The sequence below is a fragment of the Mytilus trossulus genome, chromosome 4 (assembly GCF_036588685.1).
Source record: "Mytilus trossulus isolate FHL-02 chromosome 4, PNRI_Mtr1.1.1.hap1, whole genome shotgun sequence".
NCBI lineage: Eukaryota > Metazoa > Mollusca > Bivalvia > Mytilida > Mytilidae > Mytilus > Mytilus trossulus.
In genome coordinates this window covers 53,895,173-53,917,357 of record NC_086376.1, presented here as the reverse complement: position 1 = coordinate 53,917,357, position 22,185 = coordinate 53,895,173, and the positions used below count along the sequence as shown (strand labels likewise).

The 22,185-nt window shown below is 31.8% G+C and overlaps 2 protein-coding genes across 6 annotated transcripts; one reads left to right on the top strand and one right to left on the bottom strand.

Annotated features, from left to right (window-relative positions):
• Window positions 1-295: 295 nt before the first annotated feature.
• Window positions 296-18,904, top strand: LOC134715522 (uncharacterized). 5 transcript variants are annotated; one of them, XM_063577751.1, is made up of 3 exons: window positions 296-425; window positions 6,714-7,596; window positions 8,086-10,302. In XM_063577751.1, exons 2-3 carry the CDS (start codon window positions 6,836-6,838, stop codon window positions 8,327-8,329), a joined length of 1,005 nt encoding a protein of 334 aa, XP_063433821.1. In that variant the 5' UTR covers window positions 296-425; window positions 6,714-6,835; the 3' UTR covers window positions 8,330-10,302. The 5 variants fall into 5 exon arrangements, with proteins under 5 accessions (XP_063433821.1, XP_063433820.1, XP_063433818.1 ...); XM_063577750.1 differs by lacking the exons at window positions 6,714-7,596; window positions 8,086-10,302 and adding an exon at window positions 17,156-18,904 and having other exon boundaries at window positions 303-425; XM_063577748.1 differs by lacking the exons at window positions 296-425; window positions 6,714-7,596; window positions 8,086-10,302 and adding exons at window positions 13,851-13,902; window positions 17,156-18,904.
• A 1,267-nt stretch (window positions 18,905-20,171) lies between these two features.
• On the bottom strand, window positions 20,172-21,450 carry LOC134716675 (uncharacterized). The gene is made up of 2 exons (XM_063579681.1): window positions 21,233-21,450; window positions 20,172-20,596 (listed from the first exon to the last, which is right to left on the bottom strand). The coding sequence occupies exons 1-2, from the start codon at window positions 21,396-21,398 to the stop codon at window positions 20,172-20,174; spliced, it is 591 nt and encodes a 196-aa protein (XP_063435751.1). The 5' UTR covers window positions 21,399-21,450.
• Between the last annotated feature and the right edge of the window lie 735 nt (window positions 21,451-22,185).

Below are 22,185 nucleotides of genomic sequence, written 5' to 3'. Positions count from 1 at the left end.
ACAACAAAATATATTGACAAATAATTCTACTTAATAACAGTTTTGTAAAAAAAATATACACAAATACTAAGCAACATCATTTTTGAAAATACTGTAAAAACTCTTAGTCTGGCTGTATTACTAGAATAATGTGCATTTACATGAACCGTGGTAAAGCAAACATCGAATTTCCTCACTAAGCCTTATTACATACTATAATGTAATAAATACGCGTGGCCTTTTTGCTATTTATAATTTTTATCCAACCAACCATGAGCTTTTTATAAGCACAGTTAATTTTAATGTAATTACTACGTCATGTAAATAATAACATGCAAACACCTATTGTGTAAATGTCTATTAATAACTGGGATTCAGACAAATTGTAAACGTCGATGGTTTTATTAATCATAATCAAGCATACAATGCTGCACCGAAGCCAAAAGGTATGGTTAAATTAAAACAATTTTCATCGAATAACTAAATACAGCTTGTCTCTTTACATATCTTATGTATTAAGATAGTTTTTACTTTCGTTTTTAAACCGTTTATTGAAACACGATTTTTATGAAAAGGGTAATGGAGGAAGATAATATTACTGTTCAATATTTTCACCAGAAGCCGACGGAAAATCATTTATAACAGATTCAACATGTTTTGCTGAGATTGACAATTGCGGTTAAAATTTCTCTCATATTGCTTCTGAATAAATATGACCATAACATGATAATACAATTCTGACATTTAAAAGAGGGCTGTCCTTATTTTGGGAGGAATACTATGACTAAGCAAAATTATTGTGATTGCTTTTCATATTGCTACACACAGCCCTCAAATTGAAAATTTTCATACAACTACTGTTGAGATAAAAACAACATAAAACTTAAGTGGCTGTCACCATTCATTTAGTAATGACATTTATCACAATTTTAATGTTATCAGTAAAATTAACATTACACAGGTGTCAGCGATAACTTCTGCATCCTTTGTGATTATGTACACACAACTTGATGATATTGTTTTTAAAACATTAAACATAATTTCAGATGTATTATAATACACTTAATATAGTTCATGGAAATTAAATAATCTCATGTCCCACTATATCTAAGATAGAAGAAAACAACAAAAATAACTGTTAATCCTAGTTGTGTTTATAATGAATATGCAAAGATTGAAATTAAAATATATTTTATAATTGAACATGCATATTTTCACATTTGTGTATAACATTTCATTTCAAAGTTCATTGCTTCATTTATTTACTACTCATCACACACACTTGGTTCTTGTCATACATTAAACTACAGTAAAACAAAAATAGAAAGGGGGGGGGGGGGGGGGGGGCTGGAAAATAAAATTACATTTAAATTGTACTAATGATTTAGATATCCATAGAGATTCATAATTACCTGTAATTTCTTTTTAAAAAAGTATAGTAAGGCTATAGCAGAATCCCCCTTCTTTTGAAAAAATCAAGACAAATGCAATTGTAACATTATAATTAGTTATATTAGAATGAATATTGACCAGTTTTTGCAGGAAATGGTAAATGCTTTGTGCTTAGCAGGGGAGCATAAGATACTATCTCTTTTTTCTTGACTAACTATGAGAACCTCCCGTTATTTGAATCTAAGTGTAGAAATCCGAAGATTAATATTTCAGTACATGTATTTATATAAATATATCAACGACAAAAATACAAAGAACAAGTTTGTCAAAAAGTAGAAATAAAGTAAAATGTGCAGAGTTAAATGTCTAAATTCTTTTTGGGAGTTGATGTCCTGTTTTGAAGTTTCTTGCGTCTTCCTTTCTGTGGTGTTTCATTTTGCTTCCGTTTGGACGTTGTTTTCTTTCTTTTTTGTTTATTTTTCTCCAACAAAACATTTGATGGAACTAATATCATACTACTTATATCTTCAACATGAGCTTCTTCTCCTAATTCGAATTCAATTTCACCAGAAACTGATTTTGTAAGACAACCGTCCGATAAAAAATTAGGAAGTCTAGTATCAGCAGTTCCTGCGGTCAATAAATATTTAATATAGCAGATGACATTTAAAGACAACTTTCTTAACACAGAGGATGCTGGTAGCCACAATTTTGGATTCCTATTCTGGTTAGTGTCTTTAATAGTTGGAACTTTAATAGTAAGTTGCCTTACTTCCTCAAATGATAGCTCAGAGTAGTTATAGGCCTTGGGACAATACAGAATCTTCATTAATTCTACATACAAATTAGAGTCAAATTCTACTTCAATTTTATTGTTGTTGTGCTGTACTTTGACTAAGTTTTCTCGCAAATTTTGGTTTTTCATTATAGTCTGTAAGATAGTTGAATGTGATATCCCATAAAATTTTGGGAGAAAGTCATTTCCACCAAGTGACAAAAAAATTGACATTTTGATTCCAATATAAGGGTCATTCCAGGCCTGTTCAAGAATTTGTAGGATTTCTGTTATATTGTATACATCCATTACCGACCCAGGTTTTTGTAAAACAATATACACAGGATGAAGATATTTTCCATCATTTGATCGGGGCCACATATATGACAGTGTAAACATGTGAATTGTGATTGCATCAATGTCGCCAGATGATAAAAAACTTATACAAGACTTGCCAGGTTTTAAATCAGGAAGGTATTGGAGGAGCCAATCTACCTGCGCCATCTCTGCTTCCCCTTTGCACTGTTTTATATCCTCTAATGTATGAATTGATGATTCTCCCAAAAGACTAAAGTTATACTGAATGGGGTTTGTATATATTTCGCATTGGCATTCTTCTGAAATACAGTTACACTGTGACAAATGGAGCTCACTATCAAAATCAATGACTATATTTCTCTGAAACTTCAGGTCTTCTGCATTACTTGCCAAATATGTACTTATTAAACGTTTTCCCTCAGTTGTTGTTATAATTGTTGTTTTGTCAAATTTTGTTGCGCTCAGAATTTCTTCTTTCGTTTTCAAATGTGAAATTGGATAGGTTTGTGTCTTCTGCCTTTGGGACCTTGTTGCAGCCTTAAAGTCATCTGGAGTAAAGGTATATTTTTCCTCACACACTACTAAACGTTGGAGTGAAGGAGCGATGTTCAAAATCTTGTTGATAATGGATTTTTCCAATGCAATGGAGCTGATGTTTTATTGTCACTTCTGTGACATTCTTCACATTGTGGAATAGTTTCAGGAATATCAATATCTGGTGTTGTTGTCAGATCTGGTAGTCTGTAAGCAAATATGATGCTCTCTGGAAGACCTGTTTGTTGGAACTCTTCTAAGAATTTAAAGCGAGCTATTTTGCCATTATCTGCTAGGAAAGAGGCAAATGTGTCAGGTTGTAATAAAATAATTAAACCACATTTAAGTTCATGCTTTCGGTTTAAGTGCAGCTGAATAGTCTGAATCAGTTCTTCATTATTCAAACAGTGCTCATTTTTCAACTCAGCAAAGACATGACAGGAGAACTCGTGTTTACATTTGTTGATACAATTTGACACAACAACTTTCTCAATCTCATTTTCAAATAAATTTGTAAGCTCAAACTCTACCTTCTTGACAATGTGAACCTTTTCAGAATATAGGTGAATTTCGTCATTTTCAGATGCAGTGTTCTGTCTCTTTTGTCTCGATTTTATAGTTCTTTTTGATGTCCGATTTATAGATTTTGATATCTCTTTGACAGCATCTATGTTCTGAAGAAAGATGTATTTTGATGCGAGTTGTTCCTCAAACTCTGCATCTTCAGCTGCTTCAAACTCCAGTAAAAAATGGATTTCAAAGAGACAAATTTTAACCCACTCATCTTTAGTAAAATCAGATTTATATTGTTTATGAAGTGAAGATATCTTATCTTCATCTATTGATATTTCATTGTAAACAACATCCTGTAATTTTGAATAAGTAAAGTTTTTGGAAGCAATAACTTTGTACAAGTCTTGTGTATTTTGAAAACAGAATTCATCACGTTTTTGAGTAAGCTTACTCTGTATTTGAAGCACAATCTCACTACATATCTGAAGCTGGTCACAGTGGTTAAAGATGTATCGCAGGAAAGATGTAACATTGATATATATATACGGTTGATTTTCATTTTCCAAGACGCCAAACTTGTGTCCTGTAAATTCTTTTAAAATATTAAATCTCTTAATTTCTTTGATATTGTCTGTAATACTATGGTGTTGCCGAAGGAATTTGAGAATGTCTTGTAGAGATATCCAAGTAGAATTGTTCTCAGAATAAAGCTTTGTTGATAATTCCCGGAGTAACGGAATAGTTTCAAACATAATCTACCCAAGACTATCAGTTCTAAAACAATAGAAATATTGTCAATTTCTAATCAGAAATATTGAAAACAAGAATATATGTTATGCAGTTCAAACACACAGTCTATTAAATTTGAAGTTTTAAATTTATAACAGAAACGATCTATAATTATTATCAAATTATTCAGTCACTTTATAAATGAAATAAAGTTTGAGATGCAATAAAATGTTATTGGTAATATATGCATGCCTTTTTCAAAACCTTTATAATTAATTTTTTTTTTTTTTTTTTTGACATTTGCATAAAATTTAAAATCTTGAAACTACTTACTTTTCTTCCATCTCTCTAAATTTTTCACATATTGAAATCTTCATCTTCAACAAGACCTGTAGTGTTTACATTGTTGGGAGTCATATTACACACACCATACCATTTGGTACAGAGTTTAACTTTTTACAGATAATAATTGAAAACAATCATATATCTAATTGAAAGTGACAAGTATTTAGATAATACTGGCTTAATTGACATTTAATACAAGATCAGAGACCGCTCCAGAATAGCGATAGATAGAGGGCTGTGTGGTAGACTGTATACAACTCAATACAATACAAAATCATGCATCATGTAGTACAATACAATATATTCAGAATATTTAATCATAACATTAATTTATATGCAATTTTGGCGAAAAAGAGATGGATACTATGTTTATGTTTCGCAGATCAAATACCGAAGCTGCGGATATTGGGATGTTATACCATAAAAATGTATTCTCAACGATTTGTGTATACTTTGTTCCTAAAGTAATGATTTGTATGCTTAAACTAGAGACCACTCAATTGATAAACACCTATTACCTATGGATAATTCGTTTCAGTGTGTGTTACATTGTCGCATTGTTTTTGTTGCACTTCTTCAGTGTTTCTGTTGTTTCATTGTTTTCCTCTTATAGTTGATGTGTTTCCTTTCGAATTTAATTTGTAACTCGGATTTGTTTTCTCTCAATCGATTTATGACTTTTGAACAGCGGTTTTAAAAAATCCAAAAAAAAATCATATTATTTGAAATATTCAAATTCGGGATAATATTCTACAAAACAGCTGAATTGTAAAACGTAAGTCAATAAGATTAGAGATTTTGACCTCCCTGCCATGGACGGAAAAACGACATCAACACCTTCCCTTGATAAGACCCGTCGGTGAATTTCAAAAATAGGTTATGTTACTTAATAGCATTTTTATAACGATATAACGTTAACAAGAAGAGCCGTGGTGTAGTGGTTGTAGCAACAGAATACTAACACAAAGGTTCCTGGTTCGATACCCACTCCGGGGAGAATAATTCAGGGACTCAATTTGCCGCTCTACCTTGACACCATTTGAGTAAAAGATCCACTTGTAAATGTGCGAAATTAAAAATTTCATGGTTTTTAAATCTTAGTTTCAGTGTAATGCTGCTATAAGTTATCTAAAAATGATTGTTGTGGGAAAATGTCAAATTCCTTCTAATGACATGGATTGGAACTAATGCATCCCTCCATTGTGTTATTGTGCTTAGGTCAAATATGAGGGGTTGTCTTTCATTTTTGCTTATGTACCATTATCTTTATGTCATTTTGTGTTTCTTTGTTGAAACAGTTTTTTTTAAAAGTAATTAAGATAGAATTGCAAAGTTGACTGCTGCATCTTTTCACGTTTTTACCTATCACGCCTGTTTTCTTTTCTGACACATTGTTGTCAATACATTGGAATACCATGCGACTTTTATACAAATATATTGTTGAGCTGGCTATAAAATCAGGTTTTACCCATTATTTTCTACATAAGGAAATGCCTGTGTCAGGAATATGGCAGTTGTTTCAATTGGTTTGATTTGTTTTAGCGTTTGATTTTGCCATTTTAGTACGAGCTTTCCGTTGTGAATTTCCCTTGGAGTTTGGGATTTAATTATTTTCTTTTTAGCGTGGCAAACTATTTTGAAGTCCCTCTTTCCCATTACTCATATAACTGGACCTTTTGGATTATGGCTCTTCATCTTTTATATAAGCTTTGGATTTCAAATATTTTGGACACGAGCATCACTGAAGAGACATGTATTGTCGAAATGCGCATCTGGTGCTAGAAAATTGGTACCGTTAATTTTATTATTTATAACTGCTAATAGTTCACAGTTTGGTCTTATTCTACATCAAATTTCAGAACCCTTGAATAGAAATCAAACTACATAGCAGAGGCGGATTTAGGGGGCAGGGGGCCTGGGTCCCCCTTTTGGGAAAAAAAAATGGTTGCTTATATCATTGGAGCGGACTGAAGCGGCCCCCTCTTAGGCAGTCAGTAGGTCCCCACTTATGAAAATTTCTGGATCTGCCAGTGCATAGCGTAAAGGTTTCATGGTAATTCTAAAAAACATTTTATGTAAGTTAAATTTTCCAAAAAAAATTCATTTTTTTGGTGTAAATTCTTTGTAGGTGTTGATTATCGTCTGCGATGATGTGTGAAGTTTTCAATGGACAGGCTTAAAAGAGTTCAAATATCGTCACAACTACCGAACATAGATAAAGATTGAAGTATTGACGATGTCTTGAATAATATGAATGAAAGAGAACGAAAAGCCATCCAAAAGAACTTGATAGATCTGATACACAACGTAAATCCTAACGATATAACTCCATATCTCTTCCAAGATGATCAAATCTCCAGATCACTTTACGAGGAACTTTTAGACCTCAATGTGTCGAGAGGAAAATTATGCCAACTCTTCATACGACGTATTACAACGAACGGAAGTAAATGCAAATTTGAAAACTTCCTTCATGCTTTAAGTAAAACATATCATTTTCTTTCTGAGAAGATAAAAGAAACATTAGCTAACATCGATGAAAATCAAAACCTGCAAACTGAAGAACAATTGATATATCAACAAAAAGAGGTATCTAAACCGGACAATCATGTAAAAACAAACACATCAAGTAACCAAGAAACAATTACAGAGCATGCTTTTATTTATGAGCCAATAAAGAAAATCGATGTTTTTACAGAAAATAGGCGTAGAATCTCAAGGATGTCACACAGACTCAAACGTCTCAACCATGACGGCGACGTTGATAAATTCAGAAAATTTGTGGGGAAAATCGGCGACAAGTTTTCAAAGCACAAACTTGACAGGTTAAAGAATGTAAAAGCACGTATGAATCTTGCAGACCTTAAATTCACCTCGCTCGAGGCTGAAGCTAGTTTTAAACGAGTTAATTTTGACGTATCCTTGTATGAAAATCCTATCTTTAAAGACATGGTGTCAACGATTCCATATACAACAAACCCTCAAGTGAGCAGTATGACATATTTAGCAAGGTATAATCAATTAAAACCAATCTTGTCTTCTCCAAAGAAAATCCTCTCTACGGTTTATTACAGTTTTCATGCAGCTAGATTAAAATAATTTTCAATTTTTTTTTGTTCAAAGAATTGTGGGTATTCTTGTTGTTCGTAAAAATAAACGGTATTCACATTGTCGTTGATTGGATATCCATTGAATAAAAGATATTTTGTTTTGAACCCGTGACTATGGTGTTTAACTTTAAGTAAAGGTTCATAATTATGTTACCGAGATATTTTCAAACAGAGAACTTTTTTTAGGAGTTTGTGACAGTAACTGGTAAGAGACCATTGTCGGATAGTTAATTGGTATTTCAGCTAAGTCACTGAAATCATTGTCACACGTTTATATTGAATTCAAAACTAGTCTTTTTATCTTTTATTCTTCAATTTTTTTTTATCACTTTTGAACTATTCTGATGACGCAGGTTTTGTTAACCCAATAGTTCTGATCGTATTTTGTAGATATGGATCAGCTATTTCCATGCTGGAATCTATAGACTTTGGACTAGGTTATTTGGAGTATTCAAAAAGTCACGCTGAACATGTGGTTCCGTGTAAAGAAACAGGCATGGTATTTTACATTAAGGTGAACCTACTTTCCCAGAAATACGAACAAAATCCGTCTAGTGAAATTAAAAACTCAATACTAAAAACTGCCGAACTTGCCATTTCTCAGTTTTCTGGAGAAGATGAAAATGTGCGATAAGATTACCAAAGAATGCTTATGCTTAAAATGGTGTTTTGTAGATTAGGAATAGGACTTTTTGGGAAACGAATAATCAGTGTTAAAGTGGACGATAGTGATAGAGAAGCAGCAAAAAACTTTATGGACTTTATTGAAAAACCCGATATCTGGGAAGGTATGGAGAAAAGACGGAAGATGTTGTTTCAGATTGCTAAATCTGAGTTCTATAGACAACATAATCAGATTGATATCGCCTGCATGCATGCGAAAGAAGCAGCTGGAATTGCTGAAGACAATAAGTGGAATGCCGAATTACCAAACATCAAGAAACTCATTAACGAACTTGAAAATCACATCGAACCAATTACAAAAAAGGAAAACGAAGATAAAGACGACTGGATGAACGAATCAGAGAATGATTAAGAGGAAATAGGAGAAAACAACATAATATAATGAGTTTATATTTCAATATAGTAATATATTATTAATAATAATATGAATCTCCTTGTTAAATCTGTTGTTGGTTTGGTTTAAATGGGTAAAACATTATTAAGTAATGACTAATCGATAAAATCAACAGTGTATATCTACATAAAGATAAAATCTGAATATCACTATATGATATTTTCGAAAATAATATAACATTGAGATTTGCTTTGGAAGATATATTTTGTGAACAATAACATAATATTTACAATTGAAAACTAGTTAACATTATGCATATAGTTACTTTACATTATATGGATATATATAGTAAGAATCTCATTAAAATTATATCTAAAATATATTTGAATATACAAAATGCCAGTGCAATAGCATGAGAATTACAGGGAATGACATTTTATTAATGATAATCATTTTCAGACATTTTATTTTTATATAGTTTACTTGCTTACTTAATTCTGTTGCCGCTTGGTGGAGCAAAGGCCACTAACAATTTTCTCAACCTTATTCTGTTTTTTGCCAGCCTCTCCATATCATACCACTTGTACCCTTCTATCTCTATTTTAGCTACAAAGTTCCTTCTCCGCGTGTATCTTGGTCTGCCTCGGCCACGCTTTCCTTGTGAGTTCCACTGTAAGGCTAGCCTTGTAATGTTGTTATTTGGCTTACCTTGTGTGTTCTCTATCCATCGCCACTTTCTTTTTTTCAATTCTTCATCAACTGGGGATTGGTTGGTCCTTCTCACAGAAAATTATTAATATTAGCTGCTATTTATAATATTTTAATCCTTGAAACTTAACATATAAGCTTTGGATTTCAAAAATTTTGGCCACGAGCATCACTGAAGAGACATGTATTGTCGAAATGCGCATCTGGTGCAAGAAAATTGGTACCGTTTTTTAAAATTTTATTGATCTTTGTCGACGTTTTTTTCTTAATATGAAAATAAGGAAATTGAGTTAGTTAGACACTCTATCTGTGCATTTGGAAACTAATAAATGATCATGTATAGTAAACTTAGGTTTGATGCATTATAAAGGTTAACGAGGAATGTAAAATCAAAACATATTGATAGGCTTGAACTCAGTGGTTGTCATTTGTTGATGGGATACATATTTGTTTTTCGTTCATTTTTTGTACTTAAATTAGACCGTTATTTTTCTCGTTTAAATTGTTTTATACTTGTCATTTTGGGGCCTTTTATAGCTGACTATGAGGTATGGGCTTTGCTCATTGTTGAAGGTCGTACTTAGACCTATAGTTGTTAATGTCTGTGTCATTTTAGTCTCTTGTAGACAGTTGCCCCATCGGCAATCATACCACATCTTCTTTTTTATATTATATTTTCTGCCAGGAAACAACACATTCACTCTTTGGTTAAAGAAGATAACTTTCTTATACAATTTTGGATTTGGTTTCTTGTGGAGATTTGTCTCATTGGCAATCATACCACATGATGACATATCTTCTTTTTTTATATTATAGCTGTAATAACTATGAATATTTTACATTACATACATAACTTCTTTCCATGTAAATAGAGTTACACTGAAAATTTATTGATTGTAAATCATCTGATTTGTATTTTGCCGACAAGAATAAAGAGCACCTCGAATGCTCGATGGCTTTATTTTGCTTGAGATTGAGAGACACTAAGAATATCAATTGCGTTCTTTAAAATAAGTAAGTTTTTTTAAACTGCATACAACTATTCCGTATTTCTAAATATCAAAGGTACAACAATTATAATCTAATACGCCCGACGCGCAATTCGTCTACATAAGTCTAAGTGACGCAAACAATAATTTATATCTAACAGACAAGTGTAGCATATAGCGCACAACACAGTTGAATAGAACAACCATCATCAGGTAAGATCAAAATTAAAGTTTGGGAAAGTCGATCATACAACGCAAAAGGGAACGATTGAAAGCCAAAAGGAACAATTTCATTCATTACTACATATGTAGCACACAAAATATTTATTTTAAAAATTAGATCATGTCGTAACCAATTTTGATATACTACACAAACAGTTTCATCATGGAAAAACATCCATCAGCAGCAGTACAGACCTAGTGGTATCATTATATGTTTACACAACAGATACTAATTTTACTGCACAATAAGCGGATTTGGGAATCTGTTTCTTCAGTGATGCATGAAATCAAAACGTTAACTATACATTGTCCTATGACTGAATCTGATGTTCAGTGGTCGTCGTTTGTTGATGTGGTTGATAAGTGTTTCTCGTTTTTTTTCCATATAAATTAGACCGTTGATTTTCCTTTGGAATGGTTTTACACATTTGTCAATTTATGGGGCCCTTTATAGCCAAGTATCCGTTTTGTATACCGTACTTTGACCTTTACCATTTATAAAATAACATTTGTTATTTTTTTCATTTTTACCTTTATGGTTTACTTTCCAAATTGTGACTTGTATGAAGAGTTGTCGCATTATATCTTCTTATATCTATTAACACAAACGTATACGTTTAATTATAATACAATTCTACATTCCGTTAAAATTCTAAATTTACGGGTAAAGCACAACAGATTTCAATTCAGTTTGCACAAGCTTTTGCAAATTAGTTTTGACACAATATCTTAAAGGCATAAGAAACCTAAAATTTAAAAAAAAAGAATGCATATGTTTTTATAACTAAATGGATAGTTTTCATTATAAAACTTATGAACATACACTTTTTTTCTGATAAAAATTCTTTAATTTGTTCATTTTTAGAAAAGGTTTACTTTATTTTAATTGCTCCCATGAAGCAATTCCCCCACATATTTTCCGTATGCAAAGTAACCTCAGTGTGACACATCTCGTCAAAATCCGATGATCGCAATACGCATAGATGTCCTTAAAATAAACTATCATCTGATTGTACATGTTAAACACGTGGTCAATGTCCAAGCTTTTTATTTGTTGGCAAACAGGTGACAAAAGTTAAACTTCGGCTTCAAAACCAAAAAAAAACCACGTTGACCAACTTCTGAGGCCTGATACGAATGATCCCGACAACAATGATAGTCGTGTCATATACCATTGTGTAGATAAACCAATTAAGATTCACGGCATAAAAAGTTTACGAAGGTTTGTCAACTGAGAAATTGAACGGAAAATCGGGACCAGGTGACATTTTTCAAAACATTTAGTTAAGTACCTTGTGTTATTTTAAGGTATATAGGATTTTTTTCTGAGACAAGTGCCTGTGTTCAACACACGAACCTTAATTTTCTGCCATATTTTTTCACAACAACACTGTCCGATTGAAGAAAAAAATTGACGATTATACGAAATTTATGCGAAAAAAATGATAAATTCTTGCACAGAAGACTAAGTTTGTGCCGTTTCGCCATCTTATGTGACGTCATTTTTTTTTAATTGCGTTGACGCCTGGACTGATTCGGGTGTGTCTATGCTGTATTGAACTTGGCTTCATGTATTCGGGTTTAGTTTTCTGTAATAAGTTAATACTTCAGTTTTATTATGTATATATCTTTCATATTCATTTGTTAAAATTTACTGTTTGCAATAGCATGAATCGTTCTATATAATAATAGTGTTCTTATCCCGGGTAAAAAATAAGTCCGTATTTGACAAAACCTTTTCAACTTTTGATCTTCAGTGCTGTACAACTTTGTACTTTTTTCACTTTCGATCTTTTATATCTGGGCGTTATGTATTCGGGTTTAGTTTTCTGTAATTAGTTAATACTTCAGTTTCATTATGTATATCTCTTTCATATTCATTTGATAAAATTTACTGTTTGCAATAGCATGAATTGTTCTATATGATAAGAATGTTCTTATCCCGGGCATACAAACAATGCCGTATTTGGCAAAACCTTTTCAACTTTTGATCTTCAGTGCTGTACAACTTTGTACTTTTTTCACTTTCGATCTTTTATATCTGGGCGTCACTGGTGATTCTTGTGTGGACAAGACGCGTTTTTGTCGTATTGAATTTTAAACCTGATGCTTTTTGTTATCTATTAATCATGTTTTTCTTTGTCTAATATGTTCTCCTATTTTATTTGTATTGCAGTCCTGTAATATTATGTTGTCATTTCAATGTTATATTTAACTTTGCCATTAAAGTGCGAGGTTTGGCATGCGATAAAACCAGGTTCAACCCACCACTTTTATTCCCCTTTAAAAGTGTCCTGTACCAAGTCAGGAAGATGGCCATTGTTATAATATTGTTCGTTTCTGTGTGTGTTACACTTTAACGTTGGGTCGTTTGTGTTTTCTCTTATTTTTGAGATATTGAGAAAAGACGTGGCACGGTACTTGTCTATCCCAAATTCATGTATTTGGTTTTGATGTTATATTTGTTATTCTCGTGGTGTTTTGTCTGTTGCTTGGTCCGTTTCTGTGTGTGTTGCGTTTCGGTGTTATGTCGTTGTTCTCCTCTTATATTTAATGCGTTTCCCTCGGTTTTAGTTTGTAACCCCGATTTTGTTTTTTGTCCATTGATTTATGAGTTTTGAACAGCGGTATACTACTGTTGCCTTTATTTGTATGCATTGGTTCAATAATTGGAATAACATTATTTTTCACCGGTCACTCGTTTATTATGACATTAATTCATAAAATAACATTTTTCATTTTTTTTCATTTTTTACATTTATATTTATACTATTTTGAGTAGCAATTTATATGGTTATAGTAAAATAAATATTATAAAATAACCTGTCGAAAGTGGCACGTATTACCTGGGACATATAAATCATTATATATATATTTTGTATAAAAATCCAAGGTATAAACATCTAATTATCGTGTCCCCGAATTGGCATTGATAAGCTAGTATACCAACACCACAGAATCATACTGTTACAGCAACACTGTCAATCCTATAAAATCAAGATCACATTCTAGAAAGACATTACACTTTCGACCAAAATTGCAGGAAGACAATGAAAATCATGTTCAATGATACATCAATAATGACAAAAGAATTAAATATAACATTGTGCTCGAACAAATTAATAATAAAACTTAATTCTCAATTTTTAAAGTTATAAAATCATATGTAAGTCAATATCTATTTATATCGCGACCAAATTATCTTTACAAAATTGTCACGTGATCACATTTATATATCCGGTTGTTGTCAGCAGGATAATTTAGACATGTGTAAGTTTTCACCATTAAATGCAAGGTTTGTGCACAAATAATGGCCATTTAACAGTTCGGTCGACCACTTGGAAATGCAATTACCAAAAAGACCACCATTTTGGTGTCTTGTTTAGGCTGATATCCAGTTGAAAACAACAAAGAGCAGATGTTACTTTGACCTTTAGAAGTTAAATGTAGGTGCATTAATAGGATGCTTTGCATCTTACAAACTTGTTTCTTTCAGATATTTGTAAACTGTAAGGTTAAAGTCATACTAAACTTCAACTTAAAACAAAAATTGATGCATATGTTTTATTACTAATTAGAAATTGGCTAGTTTTCTTTGTCCAAATGTAGAAGAAATTTATTTTTTTGTAATTGTTAGCTTTTAGGCAACAATATGTGAAAGGGGAAAACCAAATTGGCAGAGAGTGTAAACAAATGTAAACATTCAAAGAAACTGTATATACCTGTACATTTTATACACGTGCTTACCTGAATATTTATGCTATTTTGTTGATTTCGGTTTCAATCCACGACCATTGATTAGCTGCCATACTTTCACAACACTGAAAAAGTGAAATATTTTTTGACGATAATACGATATGCATGGATACGTAAAAAATTAAGAATATCTATCACAGGAAGGTGGTAATTTTTACAAACCTTTTGCTTACAAATCTTTGAATTTTCGAAAAACTTAGGATTTTCTTATCCCAGGCATACCTTTGATAACTATATAGATTACCTTAGCCGTATTTGGCACACCTTTGTTGAATTTTGAATCCTCAATGCTCTTCAACTTTTTTCTTGTTTGGCTTAATAAATATTGTGATATGAGCGTCACTGATGAGTCTTATGTAGACGAAACTGTGGCGTACTCAATTATAGTCCTGGTACCTTTGATAACAATGTACACCACTGGGTCGGTGCCACAGCTGGTGGACGTTTCGTCCTCGAGGGTATCACCAGCCCAGTAGACAATACTTAGGTGTTGACATGAATATCAATAATGTGGTGATTTTTACAAATTTCCTGCTTACAAAACTTGATTTTTTCGAAAAACTAAGGATTTTCTTATCCCAGGCATAGATTACCTTAGCCGTATTTGGTACAATTTTTTGGAATTTTTTATCCTCAATGCTCTTCAACATTTTACTTGTTTGACTTAATAAATATTTTGATATGAGCGTCACTGATGAGTCTAATGTAGACGAAACGCGCGTCTGTTGTACTTAATTATAATCCTGGTACCTTTGATAACAATTTGCACAGATCAATAAGTTTGTGATATATGCGTGCATTGGTGCAAGGCAAAATTTGAATCAACATAATTTTTCACCAGTAAATCGTTTCATATGACTTTAAGTTCTTGTTCACAGGAACATCTTTTAATGTTTAAGCGTATTTGTGTTGACTGGTTTATCCTGGAAACATATATAACAAAAAAATATTTGATGTCACATCTTGTTTCAGATTTTATTATCTAATAATTTAAGATTCATTATAGCCTTTTAGAAAGTATGGCCATATTTACACCAAATATTTAACTTTGAGTACAAACAATCCTGATCCGTAACCTGGAAGTTTTTTGTCGCATGGCTGGATATGGATATATCAAAATTTAAATACACTTTAAGTTTCAGAATATTAAAAAAGCAGAAGTTGCCAAACTAAACTTAGTAAAGAGAGAAGTTTTCGAAAAACTCCTCACATATAAATGTTGTGAGTTGTCTGGATTTAACGGGATTGTAGATGGACAATAGACATCTGCAATCAATATTAAACTGAGTCGGCCGTATTAAAAAAAGTAAAATTATAAAAAAAACTGAAAAAAAAAGTAAAATCACAAAATTACTGAACTTCAATTCGGAAAGTACATAATCACATGGCAAAATCAAATAACAAAACGCGTCAAAAACGAATGGACAAGAACTGTCATATTCCTGACTTGGTATAGGCATTTTCAAATGTAGAAAATGGTGGATTAACCTGGTTCTATATAGCGCTAACCCTCTCACTTTAATGACAGTCTCATCAAATTCCGTTATATTTACATTGAAACGTTAAATAAACAGACACAATAAACAAAACAGTCAAGATATGGGTACATCAGTCATCATCGTATAACAATTTTAAAAGGGACCATTTAACAAAACACAAAAACATATACTACCTACAAACACATTTACATAGGCAATGTTAGCATACAGGGTTTAAAAATCAAAAGTATGTAAGAATAAATTTCAGAAATAGACCGAGATTTAAACTAGTCCAAAAGTTATATTTAGAATTTATAAGAACTCCGAGGATAATTGAAAACAGGACGTCCCTAATCAATGACAAAATCAAATGATAAAACACATCAAATGAATGAATAACAACTGTCATATTTCTGAATTGGTATAGGCAATTTCGTATTTAGAAAATATTGTTTTTTTAGCTCGCGAACTTTTATGACAGTCGATTAAACTCCTTTATATATTAACTGAAATGAAACTCGTGTGCTTCTTTATTTTACTGTCTTTTTGCAAACTGAAAAAAATCAAATTCATAACAAAATCCAAGTAAGTTTTTGATTTTCTGAAACATTAACTACATATGATTTTTTTTTATCTAGGATTCTTTAATTGTTATATTCAACATTGCCATAAAAGCGGGAGGTTTGGCCACAACCAGGTTCAACCCATCATTGTTTCTTAAAATGTCCTGTACCAAGTCAGGAGTATGGATATTGTTATCTTATAGTTCGTTTCTGTGTGTGTTGCATTTTAGTGTTTCAGTTGTATCGTTTTTTCCTCTTACATGTAATGTGTTTCCCTCAGTTTTAGTTTGTAACCCAGATTTCTTTTTTTTTCCTAATCGATTTATGAATTTCGAAAAGCGGTATACTACTGTTGCTTTCATTTACATATCTAGGATCTGCCATACCTTACAACTTGTAAACCAAAATAAGATTTTGTGCACTGACTCAACTTTACAAAAATACTTTTATAAAGTATTAATTACAACAATTTAAAAGTCTCCACGTAATCTGGAAAGATTATAGTTCGTATCAGGAAAATGTAAAGATTTTATTGACTGGTAAAACAGTGAGTTCGTTAAAGCAATTTTGAAGTTGATGAGCTAAATTAATAATATTCATTTTTTCGTATTTGTGGAAATATTCGAAATAAAGAAAATATTATACAATACCGAACAGATATTAAAAAAATTAATATTGAATTTTAACTTGACATAGCGTATAACACATGTATTTTTATTATTTAAGGAACAATGGCCACAAAAGGACATATTGTATGTGGCGTATGTGAGGTTCAAGACGTCACTACAGTTGCAGAACACTGGTGTCCTGAATGTGATGAAGGTTTATGTTCGTCCTGTCTGAAGTACCATAATGCATATAAGTCCTCACGAAACCATGACGTCATTTCCGTCGATAACTATTCCAAATTACCACCTTCCATAGCCAGTATAAAACAACACTGTCCTGACCATGATAAGAAATTCCAAAACTACTGCCCTCAACATGAAAGTCTTTGCTGCCCTATTTGTATATCTACTGTCCATAGAAAATGCGAAGTTCTTGCAATCGATGAAATAATTAAATCATCAAAAGAGTCTTCTTTAATTGAACACATAGAACAAAATATTGACAATATGAAATTAAATATAGAAAAAATCACAAAGGATCGGGAAGAGAATCTTAAAACCATAAAAACCCAGCGACAGAAATTTCAATCAGAGATAAGAGATATTCGAGGAAAAATAAATAGCCATCTTGATAAGTTAGAACACCAGATTCTCAAAGAATTGCAAGTTAGTGAAGATAAAATTACCAAAGAAATAGAACATTTGCTTTCGAATCTTACTATTCACAACGATACCGTTTCGGTGTTACAAAACACTATTTCCGATATAAAGAGTTATGCATCTGATCTTCAAACCTTTCTAGGAAGTAAGAGAATTGAAGAAGATGTATTCAAAGAAGAACGATTCTTGCACGAGTTGACAGAGAACGGAAGTTTAGAGTTTACAGACCTCCTTTTTACAAGGAATGACAAATTGTCTGATATATTATCAACAATTACAACATTTGGTGCCATATCAACAAAAATGACGCCCCCTTCTATCATCATTAGTACTGAAAAAGAAAAAGAAGCCCAGTTGATGTCCGTTCAAATTGCGAAACCTAAATCAATTGACGACATCAACCTTTTGATAAAAAAGACACTTAACTTGCCGAAAGGAAATAAGCCAAATCATGTCACAGGATGCAATATCACACCATCAGGTAAAATTATTTTCATTGACTTTGAAAACAATCGCGTTATAGTTCTGAATGACAGTGGAACATTAGATTGTGAAATATTCGTATCGAACCGTCCTGTAGACATTACTTGTATCGATGACAAAACCGTCGCTGTGTCCCACAATTGGTCTCCATATGAAATAGACATAGCTGACATTACAACAAAAAAAGTTGTTAAAGTGGTTCAAATATCCTGTTGGTGTTGTGGAGTGTCGTTCTACCAAGATAAATTAATATACTATGAACAAGGGACAGGAATCAAGACAGTCTCACTTTCCGAGGGAAGCACATCTTCTCTTGTAAAACAGAATGTAAATGGATTCTGGAATTACGTCACAACATTTGGAAATAAACTATATCACACTTGTCTAGAGGCAAATACCGTCACATGCTACACCATGGCAGGACAGATGGTGTGGGAATATAAAGACAAATTTAACATTGATGGTCCTTGGGGTGTTACTGTTGACAATGAATCTAACGTTTATGTCGCGTCGCAGAACAATGATAGTGTCGTTATATTGTCCTCTGATGGTACGTATGCAAGAACCATATTAACGAAAGAAAATGGAATAGACAAAATTACTGGGATTCATTTTAGTGAAGAAAAGAACATTTTATTGATTGTTAACCAGAGTGGAACAGCTTTTCTCTACGATGTGAAATAATTGATATTATGCTTGGTTCTGGCTCTATATTTTCCCTTAGTAACAAAAACAATAACCTGAAAAAAATATATAATAAACAATATAGAGGAAACTGTCCGATGTTTTTCTTTTCACCTACTTGTTTATTTGTTCTTGTGTGACCGATTTCACCCGGAATTTCTCAAGAAAAATTGAAAGAAGCTGACAATAAACTTTAATTTCGTATTCCGCTTTACCGATGATATATGAAACAACATATGTATATATATGTATATATATATTCATTATATTGATCAAAGGATTCAAAATATATTAGTTGAAGTCATTCGTTGGAATATTTACGGCACCATCATTATTTGTGTAACTTTTATAAAATATCTGTGCTACGGACGACAACGAATATGTTTCACTAGTATTGTCGTAGCTTTATTCAATTCTTTTTACTGTATTGTGAAATAATCGAATACTAACAAAAACGTAGTTTTCTTCTTGCACAGAGGCACTTGGGTTCTACCCTGGTTTTTGTTTTTTTTTTATTTTGTGGAGTGTTACTACTTGTCTTTTCGTTGTCTTTCCTTTTGGTCATGGCATGAATTTATTGGTTGTTGTTTTAGATTGCTTATTATTATCCTCTTTATTGTTACAATTGGTTTTAATGCAACTTTTACATTTAAAACGAACAACAGAAACAATGACTCACAACATGTGACAAAATAAGTATACATCGCACAAAATTGAAAATAATAAAAACCGGAGTTACTTTTCTTTTTCATTTTTTTATGCAAATTAGAGCTATCAAAATGCATGCTCATTATGATGTAAGTTTCCGTAGATACATATGCAATACTAAGATTTTGATCCAGAGTTGGACTCGTGTCTAATGAGCAGATATTCGTATATAGCGTAAAAATATATATAGTATGATGAACGGGCTTAACAGCTAACCAATTTAACTATAGATCGTTTATTTTTTAAGAATAGTATTTTGAAATGATACACATTTATAAAAGTTCTTGAATTATAGGTAATGATTCAAAAACATTTCCCTACGACTATAAGTCACACGTCTAAAACAAAGCTTTATAATTTGTCATAATCTCACTTAAAGAAAAATATTATTTGATCAATAAAACAAAGCTTTTATGTGTTTATTTTTAACAGAATGAACATTCTGTCGCTTAAATTCATGAAAAATACGAGTATTTTCAACACTATCATAGTGTTTTACTGGTACACCAAGGGGTGAATTGAGGTGAAGAAATATAGACAATCATATGGTCCCTTGATCAGGCAGTAAAAAATTGACTTTTGTTCATGAATTCGTTTTTTCAAATGGCATGAATCAATATTCCCATAAACGAACACCTTGCACCATTAGTTACATATAAAGAGTTTTCTGAATAGTGTCCGCTGGTTTGAATCCAAACATGATTACCTTTACTTGCACTACAAAGTACATTTCGTGTTGTTGCAAAGTTTCCAGCTGTCGATGATAAAGCTGTATGTTGTGTTCCTTTAACAGAATTTTGTACCCTTAATTCAGTATTCACATATCTTCCACTGTAAGTTTGCATAGTCCACGAAAACAAATAAATCCCAGAGACTGGTGCCACAAAGATTCCATCCCCTGTGTTAAAATTATCTCCTTCGTCAATCTTTTCGTCGTTAAATTTCACAATTGAATTGACATTTAATATTGTAGTTGAGGCTAATTCGACATAAAACAGTTGGTGTATTTTCTCCTTTGTTTGACCTAAAATGTCAAATCAATATTAAAGAACTGTTTGTCAGACTTGTAAAGACTTATAAAGTTATGATATATATCAAACATTATAATAGACTTTTTTTTAATATTTACCATGGTATTTTCTAATCTGTAATATTATCAATGGTCTCATAGTTTGTAAAGAGTTTAACTGTTAGGTTTGTCACCAAATGGTGAAATGCGTATAAGTATAATGTCGTTTCTACTATTTTTCTAATACCAATCAAAATCCGTGTATCAGATTTCCATGTGTTTACTCCATTTCTTTAAGTATGAATTTTTTTTCTTTCAAAGTAAATCAATCTTGACATTCGGTCACTTATATCCACGCTCAAACAAAAAGATACAAGACAATTCTTTAAAAATGACATAATATAATATAAATGGAGTAATTTAAACATTCCCTTTGAAATATTACTCCAGATTAAAAATAAAAACCAACCCGAAGTAACCCTTATTCCAAAAACAAACCACCATAAGAAAGCCGGGACATTATCGTTCAAACATATCTAGGTAAATTATCTGTTATACAAAACATAAGAATTCCACTTTAAACTATAAAAATCAGTTTCCATCTTTAGTCTTAAAAAACAAGTTTGTCGTTATTTATTTAGTTTTACTTACGATTCACAATTTCAGTAAAATTGTTTAAACGTGTCTCCATAACTTCCATAGACTTTTCCAATGCATCTATTTTGATTTCATAATGAGATATATTCTGAATAGATTTAGAGAAAACACCTTGAAATAAGAATATTTCAATTATTAATGTGAATGAAAAAATACCCATCCTTGAACACTATATGTAATTTTTCTATTTGAAAATATTTTTGTAACGAATATTCTTTTCTTGTATAATGAGTCTTGCATACTTAAAAATAGAAGTGTATGTAGCTACCAAAGCCACAAAATGAAGTAACTAAAAAAGTGTTCAAGGCATATGAATAACAGATGGAAATAATGATTTCAGTGTTATATTTTGGTAGAAAAATTCTTAAAGATGCAAACAAAATATTGTTCATTAACACTGCAGTAAATACGTAAAGAATAACAACTTAATCTTAAACACATGGTACAAGCAAAATACTACTCATTTTGAGCTTTGTGCATCTGAAAACCTACATGTGTTTATAGCATATCAGAAATAAAATAAACCAACATCAAAGATTGAGTTCAAGAGAGATCATATTGTCAGAAACTTGTATGTGTTTGCCTTCCAAGCTCTTCTATTTTTTTAATTAGACAAGACGATTTGCAGAAAAATATGGAGGGAAATATGTCAGGAAAGTATAAACGCTCAACTCATGGCGTAGTGTTCTGCATTGAGAGCGAGTTAAAATTAAATATAACTAAATTAGGACAATGCTGTTGATTTAAAATTACTCCATTCCAGACCCTTTTGTTTCCCAAATAATTAATATTACCAATAAAAGTTCCAGGTCGACGGGTTCAAGCAGAAAGATTTTGTAAGCAGAGAAAACTGTGCATCTTACAATCAGCATAGTTTTATCAGATGACATGACAATACCAATACTAAAAGTGTAGGGCTTACACATACTTAGATACTTTAATTCAGT